Source organism: Herpailurus yagouaroundi, unplaced genomic scaffold, assembly GCF_014898765.1.
Source record: "Herpailurus yagouaroundi ecotype Mexico unplaced genomic scaffold, PumYag 164, whole genome shotgun sequence".
Taxonomy (NCBI): domain Eukaryota; kingdom Metazoa; phylum Chordata; class Mammalia; order Carnivora; family Felidae; genus Herpailurus; species Herpailurus yagouaroundi.
Genome location: NW_024412405.1, coordinates 35,036,499 through 35,047,609, shown reverse-complemented (window position 1 = coordinate 35,047,609; position 11,111 = coordinate 35,036,499). Strand labels below are relative to the sequence as shown.

Here is an 11,111-nt window from a genome sequence, read left to right as displayed (position 1 = left end):
AATGGCCTTTCTCATCCCCTAGTACTGGCATTTGTAAACACTGTAGCATTTTGTAAGGTTTTCTCCCCACCTCACAATTTCCCCTCCTATTTTCCACTTAAAGTGAATAAAAAGTGCTCTTTTTAAAAATGCAGTTTGTGTTATTGTCAACTGCTTTTGCAAATCAATGTCCTATAGTGTTTTGTCGAAGTAATGCCAGGCAGTAGTACATTCTTTATGGGAAAGCCATTAGGGATTTTCGTCTACATGTCTTAATACAACTTAAGACAAGTTATCAAGCAGGCTTCTCAGAGTCCACACATAATTGACAGGATGGGGCTGGAGGTGGATAGGGAAGCGTGAATCTTTTTCCTAACAACTTATGATCAGAATATGGGGAGGGCATCTATTAAAACCTCCGAGTAACTTGTAACTCTTTCAAATAATGTTAAGTCTCTTGAGCTCCCATCTCTACACCACAAAGAGATAGTCAAGTCTACTACAGCTCCTCAAGCCACTCCAGCTGTCTGTGTAGTTCTCAAACACGCACATGTGTCCAAGTGCAAACTGAACAGCTCCAAATTTAAAACCAAAGAATGCTTCTAGTTAGGCAACTGACAAATCCTTTGGATTCTGCCCCTTGTCTGTTGCTCATCGTCTACTACTGTGCTTTTTAAAAGAGACTAGAATGGATATAGATGAAATGGAGGAGGCTTTTCCATGTCTGAAGATATTCCTACTTAAAAATCCAATTCCTTCTCTCCCAAATCACTTTCCTTTCCATGGGGAAACACTGGTAGGAAACTCACCAGGAAGAATTTGCTATGTCCTGGGATGAGCCCCAAGTAAGTTTCCGTCCTGAAGGGGAGATCAGCAACTCACTCACTGCTTGTGCTCGGATCTCTCTTTAGAAGTATCGATTATGTCGAAAGGGGGAAATGTCATAACGCTGACAGATTTTATCAGTTAACTTACCATCTCCATCTCAGTCTGGTTTCTACTTTCAGAGGGTGGAGAAAGAGCTCACTTCCCTGAACCTTTCCGATGTGATCAGAGAGGAGCAGCTCATTTAGTTCTGTGCTAAATTTAAGTCAAGCTGTCACTCAGGAAGCTCCCACTGCCTGTCAGTTCTACAAATTCTAAAAACCATTTCTACTTGTAACACTCTCAAGATATCTCTCCGCAGAGAAAAGATTGCCCCTCTTATGAGAGTAGGCAGAGTGAAATCAAGTCTACACTGCGCCTGGGCGATTCACCTACTAACAGCCAACCAGGTTCTAGGACCGGCAGTGAGGACATCATAGGCCATGCTGGCCACTCTCTGTGTTCTTTGCCACTGACCAGTAACCAACGCCGGTGTGTAGCAAGAAACCTTTTTCTATCCAAAATGGTCACAAGCAATGAGAAGTAGGAATTGTATACAGTACAGATAAAAAAAAACAAAACTTTCCAGTTGGTAAAAAAAAAAAAAAAAAGAAAAAAAAGAAAAGAAAAAAAAAGAAAAAAAAGAACGAAAGAGGAGAAAAAAAAAAAAACCCAAAAAAACAACAACCAAAAAACCCAGTGCTTGGTGGGTAGTAAGATTGTGTAGCAAAAGGAGCTGTTTATCAACAGAATCGCAGCCCTTGTTCGAAGGAAATTGCCTGATGAATTTTTCAGACCTGGCAGAAAATGCAGAGCACGTATTTTTGAAGACAGAATTTGACCTGAAAATCATTAGGCTGTTGCTTGAACATTTAAAACAAATTCCTTTTAATACCATCCAACACGAATTGTCCTTGTTTCAATGTTTATAGTTCTTGCTTCATCATTAAAGTTTCTCTGAGTAAGAAGATGATCCCAAAAAGGATAGTTCTACAACCGGAAATTATTTCAGAATGTTCAAACATTTAAACATGAGCTAGGAATATTGTGAGGTTAATTTGTGCAATTCCCCAAATCAAGTGTTGGTGATTAAAATATATTGCAAAGGCCTATGCTGGCAACCTTTTATATCTAAGCTATAAAAAATCTTAACAACAACAACAACAACAACAATAACAAAAAAACTTCACCAAGCCCCTTAGCCACATAAAGCTGAAAAAAACAAAAAAAACAAAAAAACAAAAAAACAACCCAGCTTTTAGTGGAGAAACAAAATACGGTAATTTTTCTGAAAGAATGCTTGTTGGTGATGTATTGCTTTGTTTCCTGTGTACTTCGCTAGCTGCAAGAAAGGCTCGTGAGTTTAGGGGGCTGACGGGATGATCATCTCCTTCCTCTCACCCTCAGCACAGGATGAGTGGGTTCAACATCCCTGTAGATGCCAGCGCAGAACCCCTGGGTTCCGATACAGTTTAGAAAATGAAGTCTATATAGAAGAACCTATTGGAGAGTCACTTGGCCTTGGCTCTCCAAGTGAGGAAACTAGCACCATGTCAGGCTTTCCTCGGGGAGCGCTCCCTTTCCACTGACTCAGTTCCAAGGAGAACTGACCCATTAACCCAAGGGTTAACTCCCTGCTATGCCTCCTTGGCCTTTCTCGTCACCAAATAACTGTTTTCAAACAAGAAAAGGGGAGCATAATCTTTAATTGTGGTACTCAACCAAGCAGGACAACAAACAGCAGAAAGATTACCTCAGGGCTCTAAATGTAACCAAGACATCTAAAATGCTAGGGTGTTTTTTACAATCCCTTTAGTAAGTATGAAAATTGGTAACGTGAGTCCTCAGTGAAGTTATTGTAGGAAAGTCCTTTTATTCATTATTGCTTTTCTCCTCAAGAGGCGCATTATTCCATCTCTGCTTTGTCTGATTTTTCATGTTCACTGACTTTGCCCGAGCAGCCCCACCTCTTACCTTGGTGCCAGTGTGTCTAAGAAAGTTTGTTGTTTTTTTTTCCCCCCGATTCCTTGTAATCAAATACTAGGGGCAGGAAGAGATGATGCCTAGGTGACAGAACACTGCAATTTGAAGTGGGGCAGTAGTTTTTTAGACAGGCTCTTCCTATTCAACTACAGAACACCTCTGTGCCAGTCCATGCCAGGGCAGACACCGAGACTAGGCTCCAACTGAAATGTCGCTGCCCCTCTGCTCGAACAGATGAACAAAACAGAATCAAAACAAAACAAAAACAATCAACGACAAACAAATGAGAGATTCAATGTTGGTTTTCTTCAGGGCATGGCAGAATGACAAGTTGCGGGTGATATCTAGTTGCCGTCATCACTATTGCAAAGGGCTGCCTGAGCGCCCCTTTATTTTCAGGTAATGGAACCTCTCCAACAGGCTTCTTCTTCTCTACTTTCATGCTGCTTGCTGGTAACAGATTGGATGTGTGTTCTATCTTACTGAGACAGTAACTAAAATTTCAGTAAAAAGAGGGTAAGGGGTGGGATGATGGGAGAAGAATCCAAATTTAAAAGGTCTTGCGCTAGCCATCAATTTGTGGTAGACGACCTTTACGGTATCGATAACAAAACGTCTGACAGCTCAGAAAACGTACAAGCTACAAACATCTTGAAACGGCCGAGTACACAGCACGGGAAACAATGCCTGTCTCTTCAGCATTTGTGTCACGGATCTCCCAGGCCAGCGAGAAGACGTTTCTGGTGTAGTCGTGATGGGGGTTACCTTCAGACCGAAAGGAGAAGTGTTACTTCTTTTTCCTGCTCTGGTTTCAGACATCGTGGGATGGTGATGCCCTTTTGTGTTAACACTGTGAAGGGGATTCAGCCCTGCTGAATTGGGTGCCGCTAAGAGATCCAGCTCTTACGCTCAGCTGGACGGGTAGCATTCCTCACACCAGCATGTGCCTCCGGCGGTGCAGTGCCAAATGATCTGACCGGGAAAAGCTGCGATCACAGTCCGCGCACTTGAATGGCTTCACTCCCGTGTGTTTGCGGTAATGCCTTGTCAGTTCGTCCGAGCGCGCGAACTTCCAGGTGCAGCCTTCCCAGGTGCACTTGTAGGGTTTCTCTCCTGGAAGAAAAAGGGACACACGCTTTGGTGCTCCATCACTTTTCCATAACAACCAAGCCAGCACTAGGGGTGGGGCAACTGTGGCTCTCAGGGGATTTTCCATCTGGTAACCTTTCTGTCCGGAAACCTTACCATCCTGCCAGTGTATCTGGGGTCAGCCAGGTGGGGGGTTTCAATCCCGTCTCTCCTGTTGGGACATCTGGCAGACTTAGTTAACGCTTGCACCCTCAATTACTGGGGAGTTACTTTCGGGTCAAAATACGGAAAGGCGTAAACTGATCACTACTGGATATCATCTCGACTGGGTGACTAAAGAGGCATTTTCGGTCTCTACTTAGGGTTGATCGGGCTCTAATGCTAGGACTCACAAAGAATTATAAAGGGTAATTAGTTAGGTTTTGTTTCAATACTCCTCCCAAAATGTATACCACTTGGATGGTTTAAAGCTGTTTCAGGACACAATGTCCATTTATCAGTCACTGAGAATAAGCAGAGTCTCATGAAAAGGTAAAGCACTCCACCACTCCCCAGAAATTAGGTATGAAGTACCTATCGTTCATAAACCATCTACTTTTTGCTTGTCTGCTGGAAAGGAATCCTAGATAGCTAAGAGTGTAAAGTTTAAATACCCTTTTCAGTGATTTAATTACAGTGAGCCCTGAGGAATCATCAAGTTGGTTTTAGTGTTGAAACTCATGGTGAAAAGCAGTCTGAAGAAGTATGTAATTTGACCAGGTCCTTCAGTCAACTTGTAAGAACAGTAAAATATGCAAAGGCTTTGCTGGGAAAAGATACACTACCCATTGTCCAAACGAACTCCCAGGGGGAGAGAGACAATGGTTGACCCAGGTGTGTTTTTTCCTGGCTCTCACTCAGAATGGATGCCCTGTCCCCATGCAACCCCACAAAAAGTGATCTCTCCTTCTGTTCCTTCCATCCAATAGTCAACAGAATTCCTGGCCACACACAGTCTTTGGTGAAAAGGACCTACGACAGGGAAGGGAGTTTTTGGCTGATTCCTATGCAAAGTGAGTATTACTAACCCCACCTTACAGATGAGAAAACTGAGGCTCAATGTAGTAAAGTAACTTGCCCAATGTCGGAAAAAAAGAAGCGTTTGGTTCCAAATCCAGCGCTTTTCACTATGTTACAGTGGAATGTAGAATTCTTTTCCCATGTAAACTTTGTCACATCCTCAAAGTTGGTTCTACTTTCTCAGGAACTCCCAAATTATTCATTTCTTACTTCTATTATATCATCTATCACAAGGTATCATAAAGATTTTATTTAGGTGCCTTTTTTTCAACCAGTTTCTGAATACGTGGAGGTCAAGGACCAGGCCGCTACCATTTCAGTATCCTTGGGGTAAAGGATAGAATAAATATCAGACAAGTTCTTGAATGAATCAACAAAACTGCCACACACACACACACACACACACACACACACACACACACACAGAACTATGAGGCTCTGTACATGAGAGTACAAGGGACACCTACATGGGAGAACTAGCTTGAACTGGACCCAACATTTTCCACTCAACCCTGAAACAAATGCTATCCCTATGGGCCCTTTCAGGATCAGGAGATCCTTTCAGAAGTGAGTGAATGGCACAGACCCATTAAATCTAGAAATGCTGATGCTCTAATTGTGGGCCACAGAAAGCTCCAGGTTGTTCTAAAAGAACTCCTTTCAAGTAGAAGCCTACTGAGTGGATTAACCCAAAACCTTACCCTCTGACACATTCTGGATGTCCTACAGAGACAAAAATCTTCATTTGCAGGTGTCTATTGACCAAAGTTGAACAGAAATTAAAATAATAATAAAAATCAGCAAAACCCCTAAGTGGAAAAGATTGAGTGTCTCCTCCATAGTATATCACTGGCAACTGTTAACATGCTTTTATTTACATGCCATCCCTAGACGTTTGTGACGTTTATATCACGAGCATGGGTGATAAGGAGCTGAGCTTGATATAAATCGTGTCTTCAAAAACACATCCATCTTTGGGGCACTGAGCTCAGCTAGCGGACTCAGTCACCAACGGGCATTTCTTAGCTCTCTCCTGTGTCACGAGGAACCAGCCACAGAGAGTGTAAAGTTATGAAGGAAAGAAGACAGCGTTTTCTAAATTGAAGGATGGATGGAGAAGGGTCATGTGTGTCCGACTCCCCTTGCCGTTCCAGATGGAGTGAGGGGAAGAGGGCCCACAGCTGGGATGAGCCTGGAAAATAAGCAGAGGCAAGGAGGACACAGGGGCTTCTAATTTCATCTCAGGAGGGATGTTAGAGGTTCGGATGGCCTGCCGTGGGGACACTTTCTTGTCTCAGGTGCTCTCTGGCCTTCCTTGCACCTCCAAAGTAGGCACTTCATATTCTCTAATTTCTTCCTCGCAGTTATAATAGTCTTACTTTTACTTTCATTTTGGCTGTTGAATTATGGCATTTATGTCCTTTACACTTGAAAATCTATAGCAGAGGGTGGTAAACTGTGGTTCCCCGGCTAAACCTGGTCTTTGGCCTGTATTTTGTGCAAACTTTGAGCTTACAATGGTTTCTACACTTGTACGTGGTTGAAAAAAATCAAGAGCACTATTTCATGGCACATGAAAATTACATGCAATTCAAATTTTAGTGTCCATAAATAAGTTTTTATTGGAACACAAATCATGTTCATTTGTCTACATATTGGTTATGGCTGTCTTCCAGTGATGGCAGAATTGAGCACTGCAAGAGAGAATAATGTAATAAAGCATCTAGGCCTGAAATGCTTAGAATATTTACTATCTGGCCCTTTACACAAAGTTTACTGATCCTTGATGTTAGGAAGGCACCTGAACTTTGCATAGGCTTCCTGATTACATTAACTTACTGACTTGGGGTATATAATACACACTGTTAATTTGGGATGGGTGGGTGAGGGACTATTTTGGCTATAGAATAATCACTTACTCTCCATTAAGGACCCCAACTAAAATTCTAACAGCACACTCAGTAATAAACACATGATATTTCACACCACATACTCTGAGAGTTCTGGATTGAGTGACTCTCTGAAAAGGCTCACCCAATCCAATCTGAGTTTTAAAAATATCGTTAGGGTCTTTTCTGCTCATTAAAAAATGAGGAGGGTCTTCCTATGAGAGTCAGGATGGGGTAGGGTCAGGCATGTCTCTGTAAACTTTACAGAGATTCTACAGTGTAGAACAGTGATTCTACATGATGATGGAGGCTCCTCTCCAATCCCTTTCACTACAGTCATCTTACAAGGCCATTGTGAACCATGATGAGTTTCTATGACTAGCTACTGAGTCTGGGGGAGAGAACACTGATAGGGAAGGATCAGAAAGTAGCTTAGCTGTCTGGCATCGTTCCTGACATGGCTATTTTAGGGGGTGGGGCCTAAAATAACTGAGGAAGGCAGTAACTGGTAGCAAGAATTTCTGTGAGCCCACAGACTTGGAGCAGGAAAACTTTGTGCAAAATCTGAGAAGTATTCTGTGAGGTGGAATCAAAGCACAATCAGTGATCATGAAAGACAAGGCTGGGTGAAATGGGTGCAGTGAGTCAAAAGGCACAAATGTCCAGTTATAGAAAAAATACATCATGGGGATGTAATGGAACAGCAGGTGACTGTAGTTAGAATACTGTATTATATATTACAAAGTTGCTACGAGAGTAGATCTTAATGAAAAGTTCTTGTCATGCAAAAAAACCATCTGTATCTCTGTGCTGATAGATGTTAACTACACTTACCGTAGTGATACCTTCACAACATATACAAATATCGAATCATGTTGTATACCTGAAACTGGTTTAATATTGTATGCCAATTATATCTCAAAAAGAAAAAGGAAGTCAAGGAAAAGGTCTCAAAAATACAAGAGGCAGACATGTCCCTACTCTTGAATAAAACCAATGAAAATGATAAAAGTTTTTAAGTTATTAAGGGCTAGGTGATGAATGAAGGCATATGATGAAGAATGCAAACCTTCTCTACTCGGCAGTGGGGAGGGAGAAAGTAGTAAACTTAATTGTCTGAAAATAGTAAACTTAATTGTCTGAGCAATAAGTGAGTTTTTTCTTGAAAATTTCTTATAAAAAGGTATACTTTCTTTTTAGTATCCATGAAAACTTAAGCATAATATTCTTTGCCTATTGCCTCATTAATAAAATTAGAGTTTGCTTCTACTTGGGGCTCCTGGGTGGCGCAGTCGGTTAAGCGTCCGACTTCAGCCAGGTCATGATCTTGCGGTCCGTGAGTTCGAGCCCCGCGTCAGGCTCTGGGCTGATGGCTCAGAGCCTGGAGCCTGTTTCCGATTCTGTGTCTCCCTCTCTCTCTGCCCCTCCCCCGTTCATGCTCTGTCTCTCTCTATCCCAAAAATAAATAAACGTTGGAAAAAAAAAAATTTTATAAAAAAAAAAATAATAAAATTAGAGTTTGAGTATTTTCTCTCCATGCTTAAAAAAAAACAGAAGGGAAAAAGAAAACAATAAAAAGAAAAAAAAATTAGAGGCTGAGCTATAGGGGGTGAGAAGAGGAGATGGCTGTTCTGATCAGGCAGAGAGCTGGCTTCTGCCCTTCACTCCAGAGACCTAGGTTTTCATAAGAGACTCTTAAGTACAGAGAACAAACTGAGGGTTGATGCGGGGGTGGGGGGGGGGGGAAAGGGGTGAGGGGCACTGAGGAGGGCATTTGTTGGGATAAGCACTGGGTGTTGTATGCAAGCGATGAATCATGGGAATCTACCCCCAAAACCAAGAGCACATTGTATACACTGTATGTTAGCTAACTTGACAATAAATTATATTTAAACCTGTAAGAACAAAACTCATATATATTAGCAAAAGAGAGAGGGAGGGAGAGAGGGAGAGAGAGAGACCTAGGTTTTGATTATACCTGCCCAAGGCCTAGGATTTTATTAAAAACTAAATCAATAAATGTTCTTTTTGGACTAGTCAGTTCCAGAAGTGGATAGAAGAACAATTTTAGTGGCCACTGCATTGTATTAAACTCTGTATTTTATTTTATGCTTATGCTTGAAAGCAATTTAAAGGATACAATCTTGTAAGCAAATTAGGGTAACAGAAACTTCTTGATGTGAGGAGAAGCTTATTAAAATGATAAATACGTTTGTAAGATATATTGTAGCATGCAGACATGAGCCCTGAAAGGATATAATGAACAGACAGAATCTTTCTTCCATCCTGTCTTCTTTCCTCCAAAATCTTGCTGGAAAGTAGAAAACTAAATTTACTAAGAAGTTAGTGGTAGGCACAGAATAGGGAGTGTATGTCCCATGACAATTTTCCTATGGAAAGCGTTGGCTTGGACAATGAAAGGAGTCAGGCATCTCCCTGGGTCTATGCTTCTATTGTACACAGCTGCTGTGCATCAGGAGGATGATGGGGAGAGTAAACACGATTTCCAGTAATTTCTTCAGGAATCGTGAACTGTCCTTACACTCATTTGAATTAGATTTCTGCAAATGTGTTATTCAAAACTGTTTTCTCTAGAAATAAGCTAAAAAGAAAAACAGCATGCCCACCTTCTTCCTTCTTTTGTCTAACTCACAAGGACACTTTGAATCCCTAGTGGCAAAATCTTTGAAAGAATAGTTAGTATTTTTCAAAAAAAAAACAAAACAAAAACCTGTAAGTTTTGATTCCACCATCAGATCACCTGTGATTTTTGTTTCTTCTCCTCATCCCATGAAATAATGAAATGACAGAAAATGACATGGTACATGTCATTACCAATAAGTCATAGTTTAGATGATTTTTCTTTGCTAAGTTGAGACATTAAGCTACTAATGTTTAAGAAAAACCGAAGGACATGAACTAGGTAATTAACTGGTAGCTTAATCCCATGCCATACCTTGGGGAGTTTACTAACTTTCAGGTCTTCAGTTCTGAAGCGTGAAGTTCTCCATGTCCCATGACAAATCCAAGCCATTTCCACACTTTGTATTTGAAAAAAAAGAATGCGGCTATTTCTGAGCACAATCCGTCCTCCTCTGTTGTTTAAAAAACCTGGACTAAACTATGAAAACCTCTGAAAAAGGAAAATGTTAACCAAAACGAATAGCAAAAAAGCTTCTATTTTTTAAAGTGGAACAGTCCTATAAAGAGTAAACAGAGAGAAAAAAAAAAAGAACAAGGAAGGGGGTTCGTTAAGTTTTGTTATGAAACACTCTTTTTAACTCCGCTTTCAGAGTTCAAGCTAAATACAATTTTATATGCGTGTGTGTGCGTGCGTGTGTGTATTCACAGGCGTTATTTAAACAGAAGTCTAATTAAGTGTCCAGAGAAAATGAAAACTCACGTCAGGGTTTTCTTCTGGAAACAGTCAACAAACTGATTTATTATGAGAACCCCTGTCTCTTTCAATTTTGGTTAAAGAAAAGGATTAAGAGTCACTAAATGCACTTCCATGACATTTACCCAGCAGAAGCATAATAAAGTCTAAAGAAAACACCAGTTCTTGAATGGATTCCCAAAACCCACGAAACAAAAATAACTTTTTCAGGCACCTCCCATCTTCCCATCTGAAATGCTGAAAGGTAAATGTGTACTGAGACAAAAGACAGGTGCCCTTTCATATTAAAATGACGTGTAAGCAATACACATAAGAGGAATGTGCAGTTTGAAAAGTCTGGGTCAAACAAAACACCCATGTTCTCACATCAGCTACTCTCTGCTATTTTCTCAAGCAACTGAAAAGGAACACCTTTTGCAGCAGGAAGCACAGGCTTTTTTTTTTTTTTTTTTTTTTTTTTTTTCAGTTCAGAAGTGCATTTCTGAAATGTGTCCCTGTTTAACTTTTATGAAGTTATGGGGCCCCAGACGCTGACAAATGAGCTTCATTACACTCAAGGCTCAACATATTTGCTGTGACAATCTGTTTCACTTGAGGAATGGTATTTGCATATGACAGGGGGCGGTGGGCGGTGGGGAGGGGGAGCAGAATCAAGATTCCTATCTTGTCTTCTGGTTTCTATTACCTTAGTTCATAAAAGTTCACACAATTTTAGATCTGGGAGGAAATTAGGTGCTTTTAAAATGAGGAAACAGAAACCTGGAGCTGAGATTACAAAGCTCTTGACTTGTCCTCAGGGTGGACCAGGCTGCCTTCCTTATTGGTGGTGTTAAGGTGGCCTGAAATAGCAT

The 11,111-nt window shown here is 41.0% G+C and overlaps 1 protein-coding gene across 10 annotated transcripts in view; it reads right to left on the bottom strand.

The window, feature by feature from the left end:
* Positions 1–2,530: 2,530 nt before the first annotated feature.
* The window catches only part of KLF12 (KLF transcription factor 12), a 436,833-nt gene continuing 428,252 nt past the window's right edge, over positions 2,531–11,111 (bottom strand). For 8 of the 10 annotated variants that reach the window (XM_040487361.1, XM_040487366.1, XM_040487363.1 and 5 more), the window contains one exon: positions 3,758–3,939. In XM_040487361.1, the coding sequence (XP_040343295.1) occupies positions 3,758–3,939 (182 nt within the window). Of the gene's footprint in view, positions 3,940–11,111 lie in introns of all 10 variants that reach the window. The other 2 variants (XM_040487370.1, XM_040487371.1) reach the window with 1 other exon arrangement.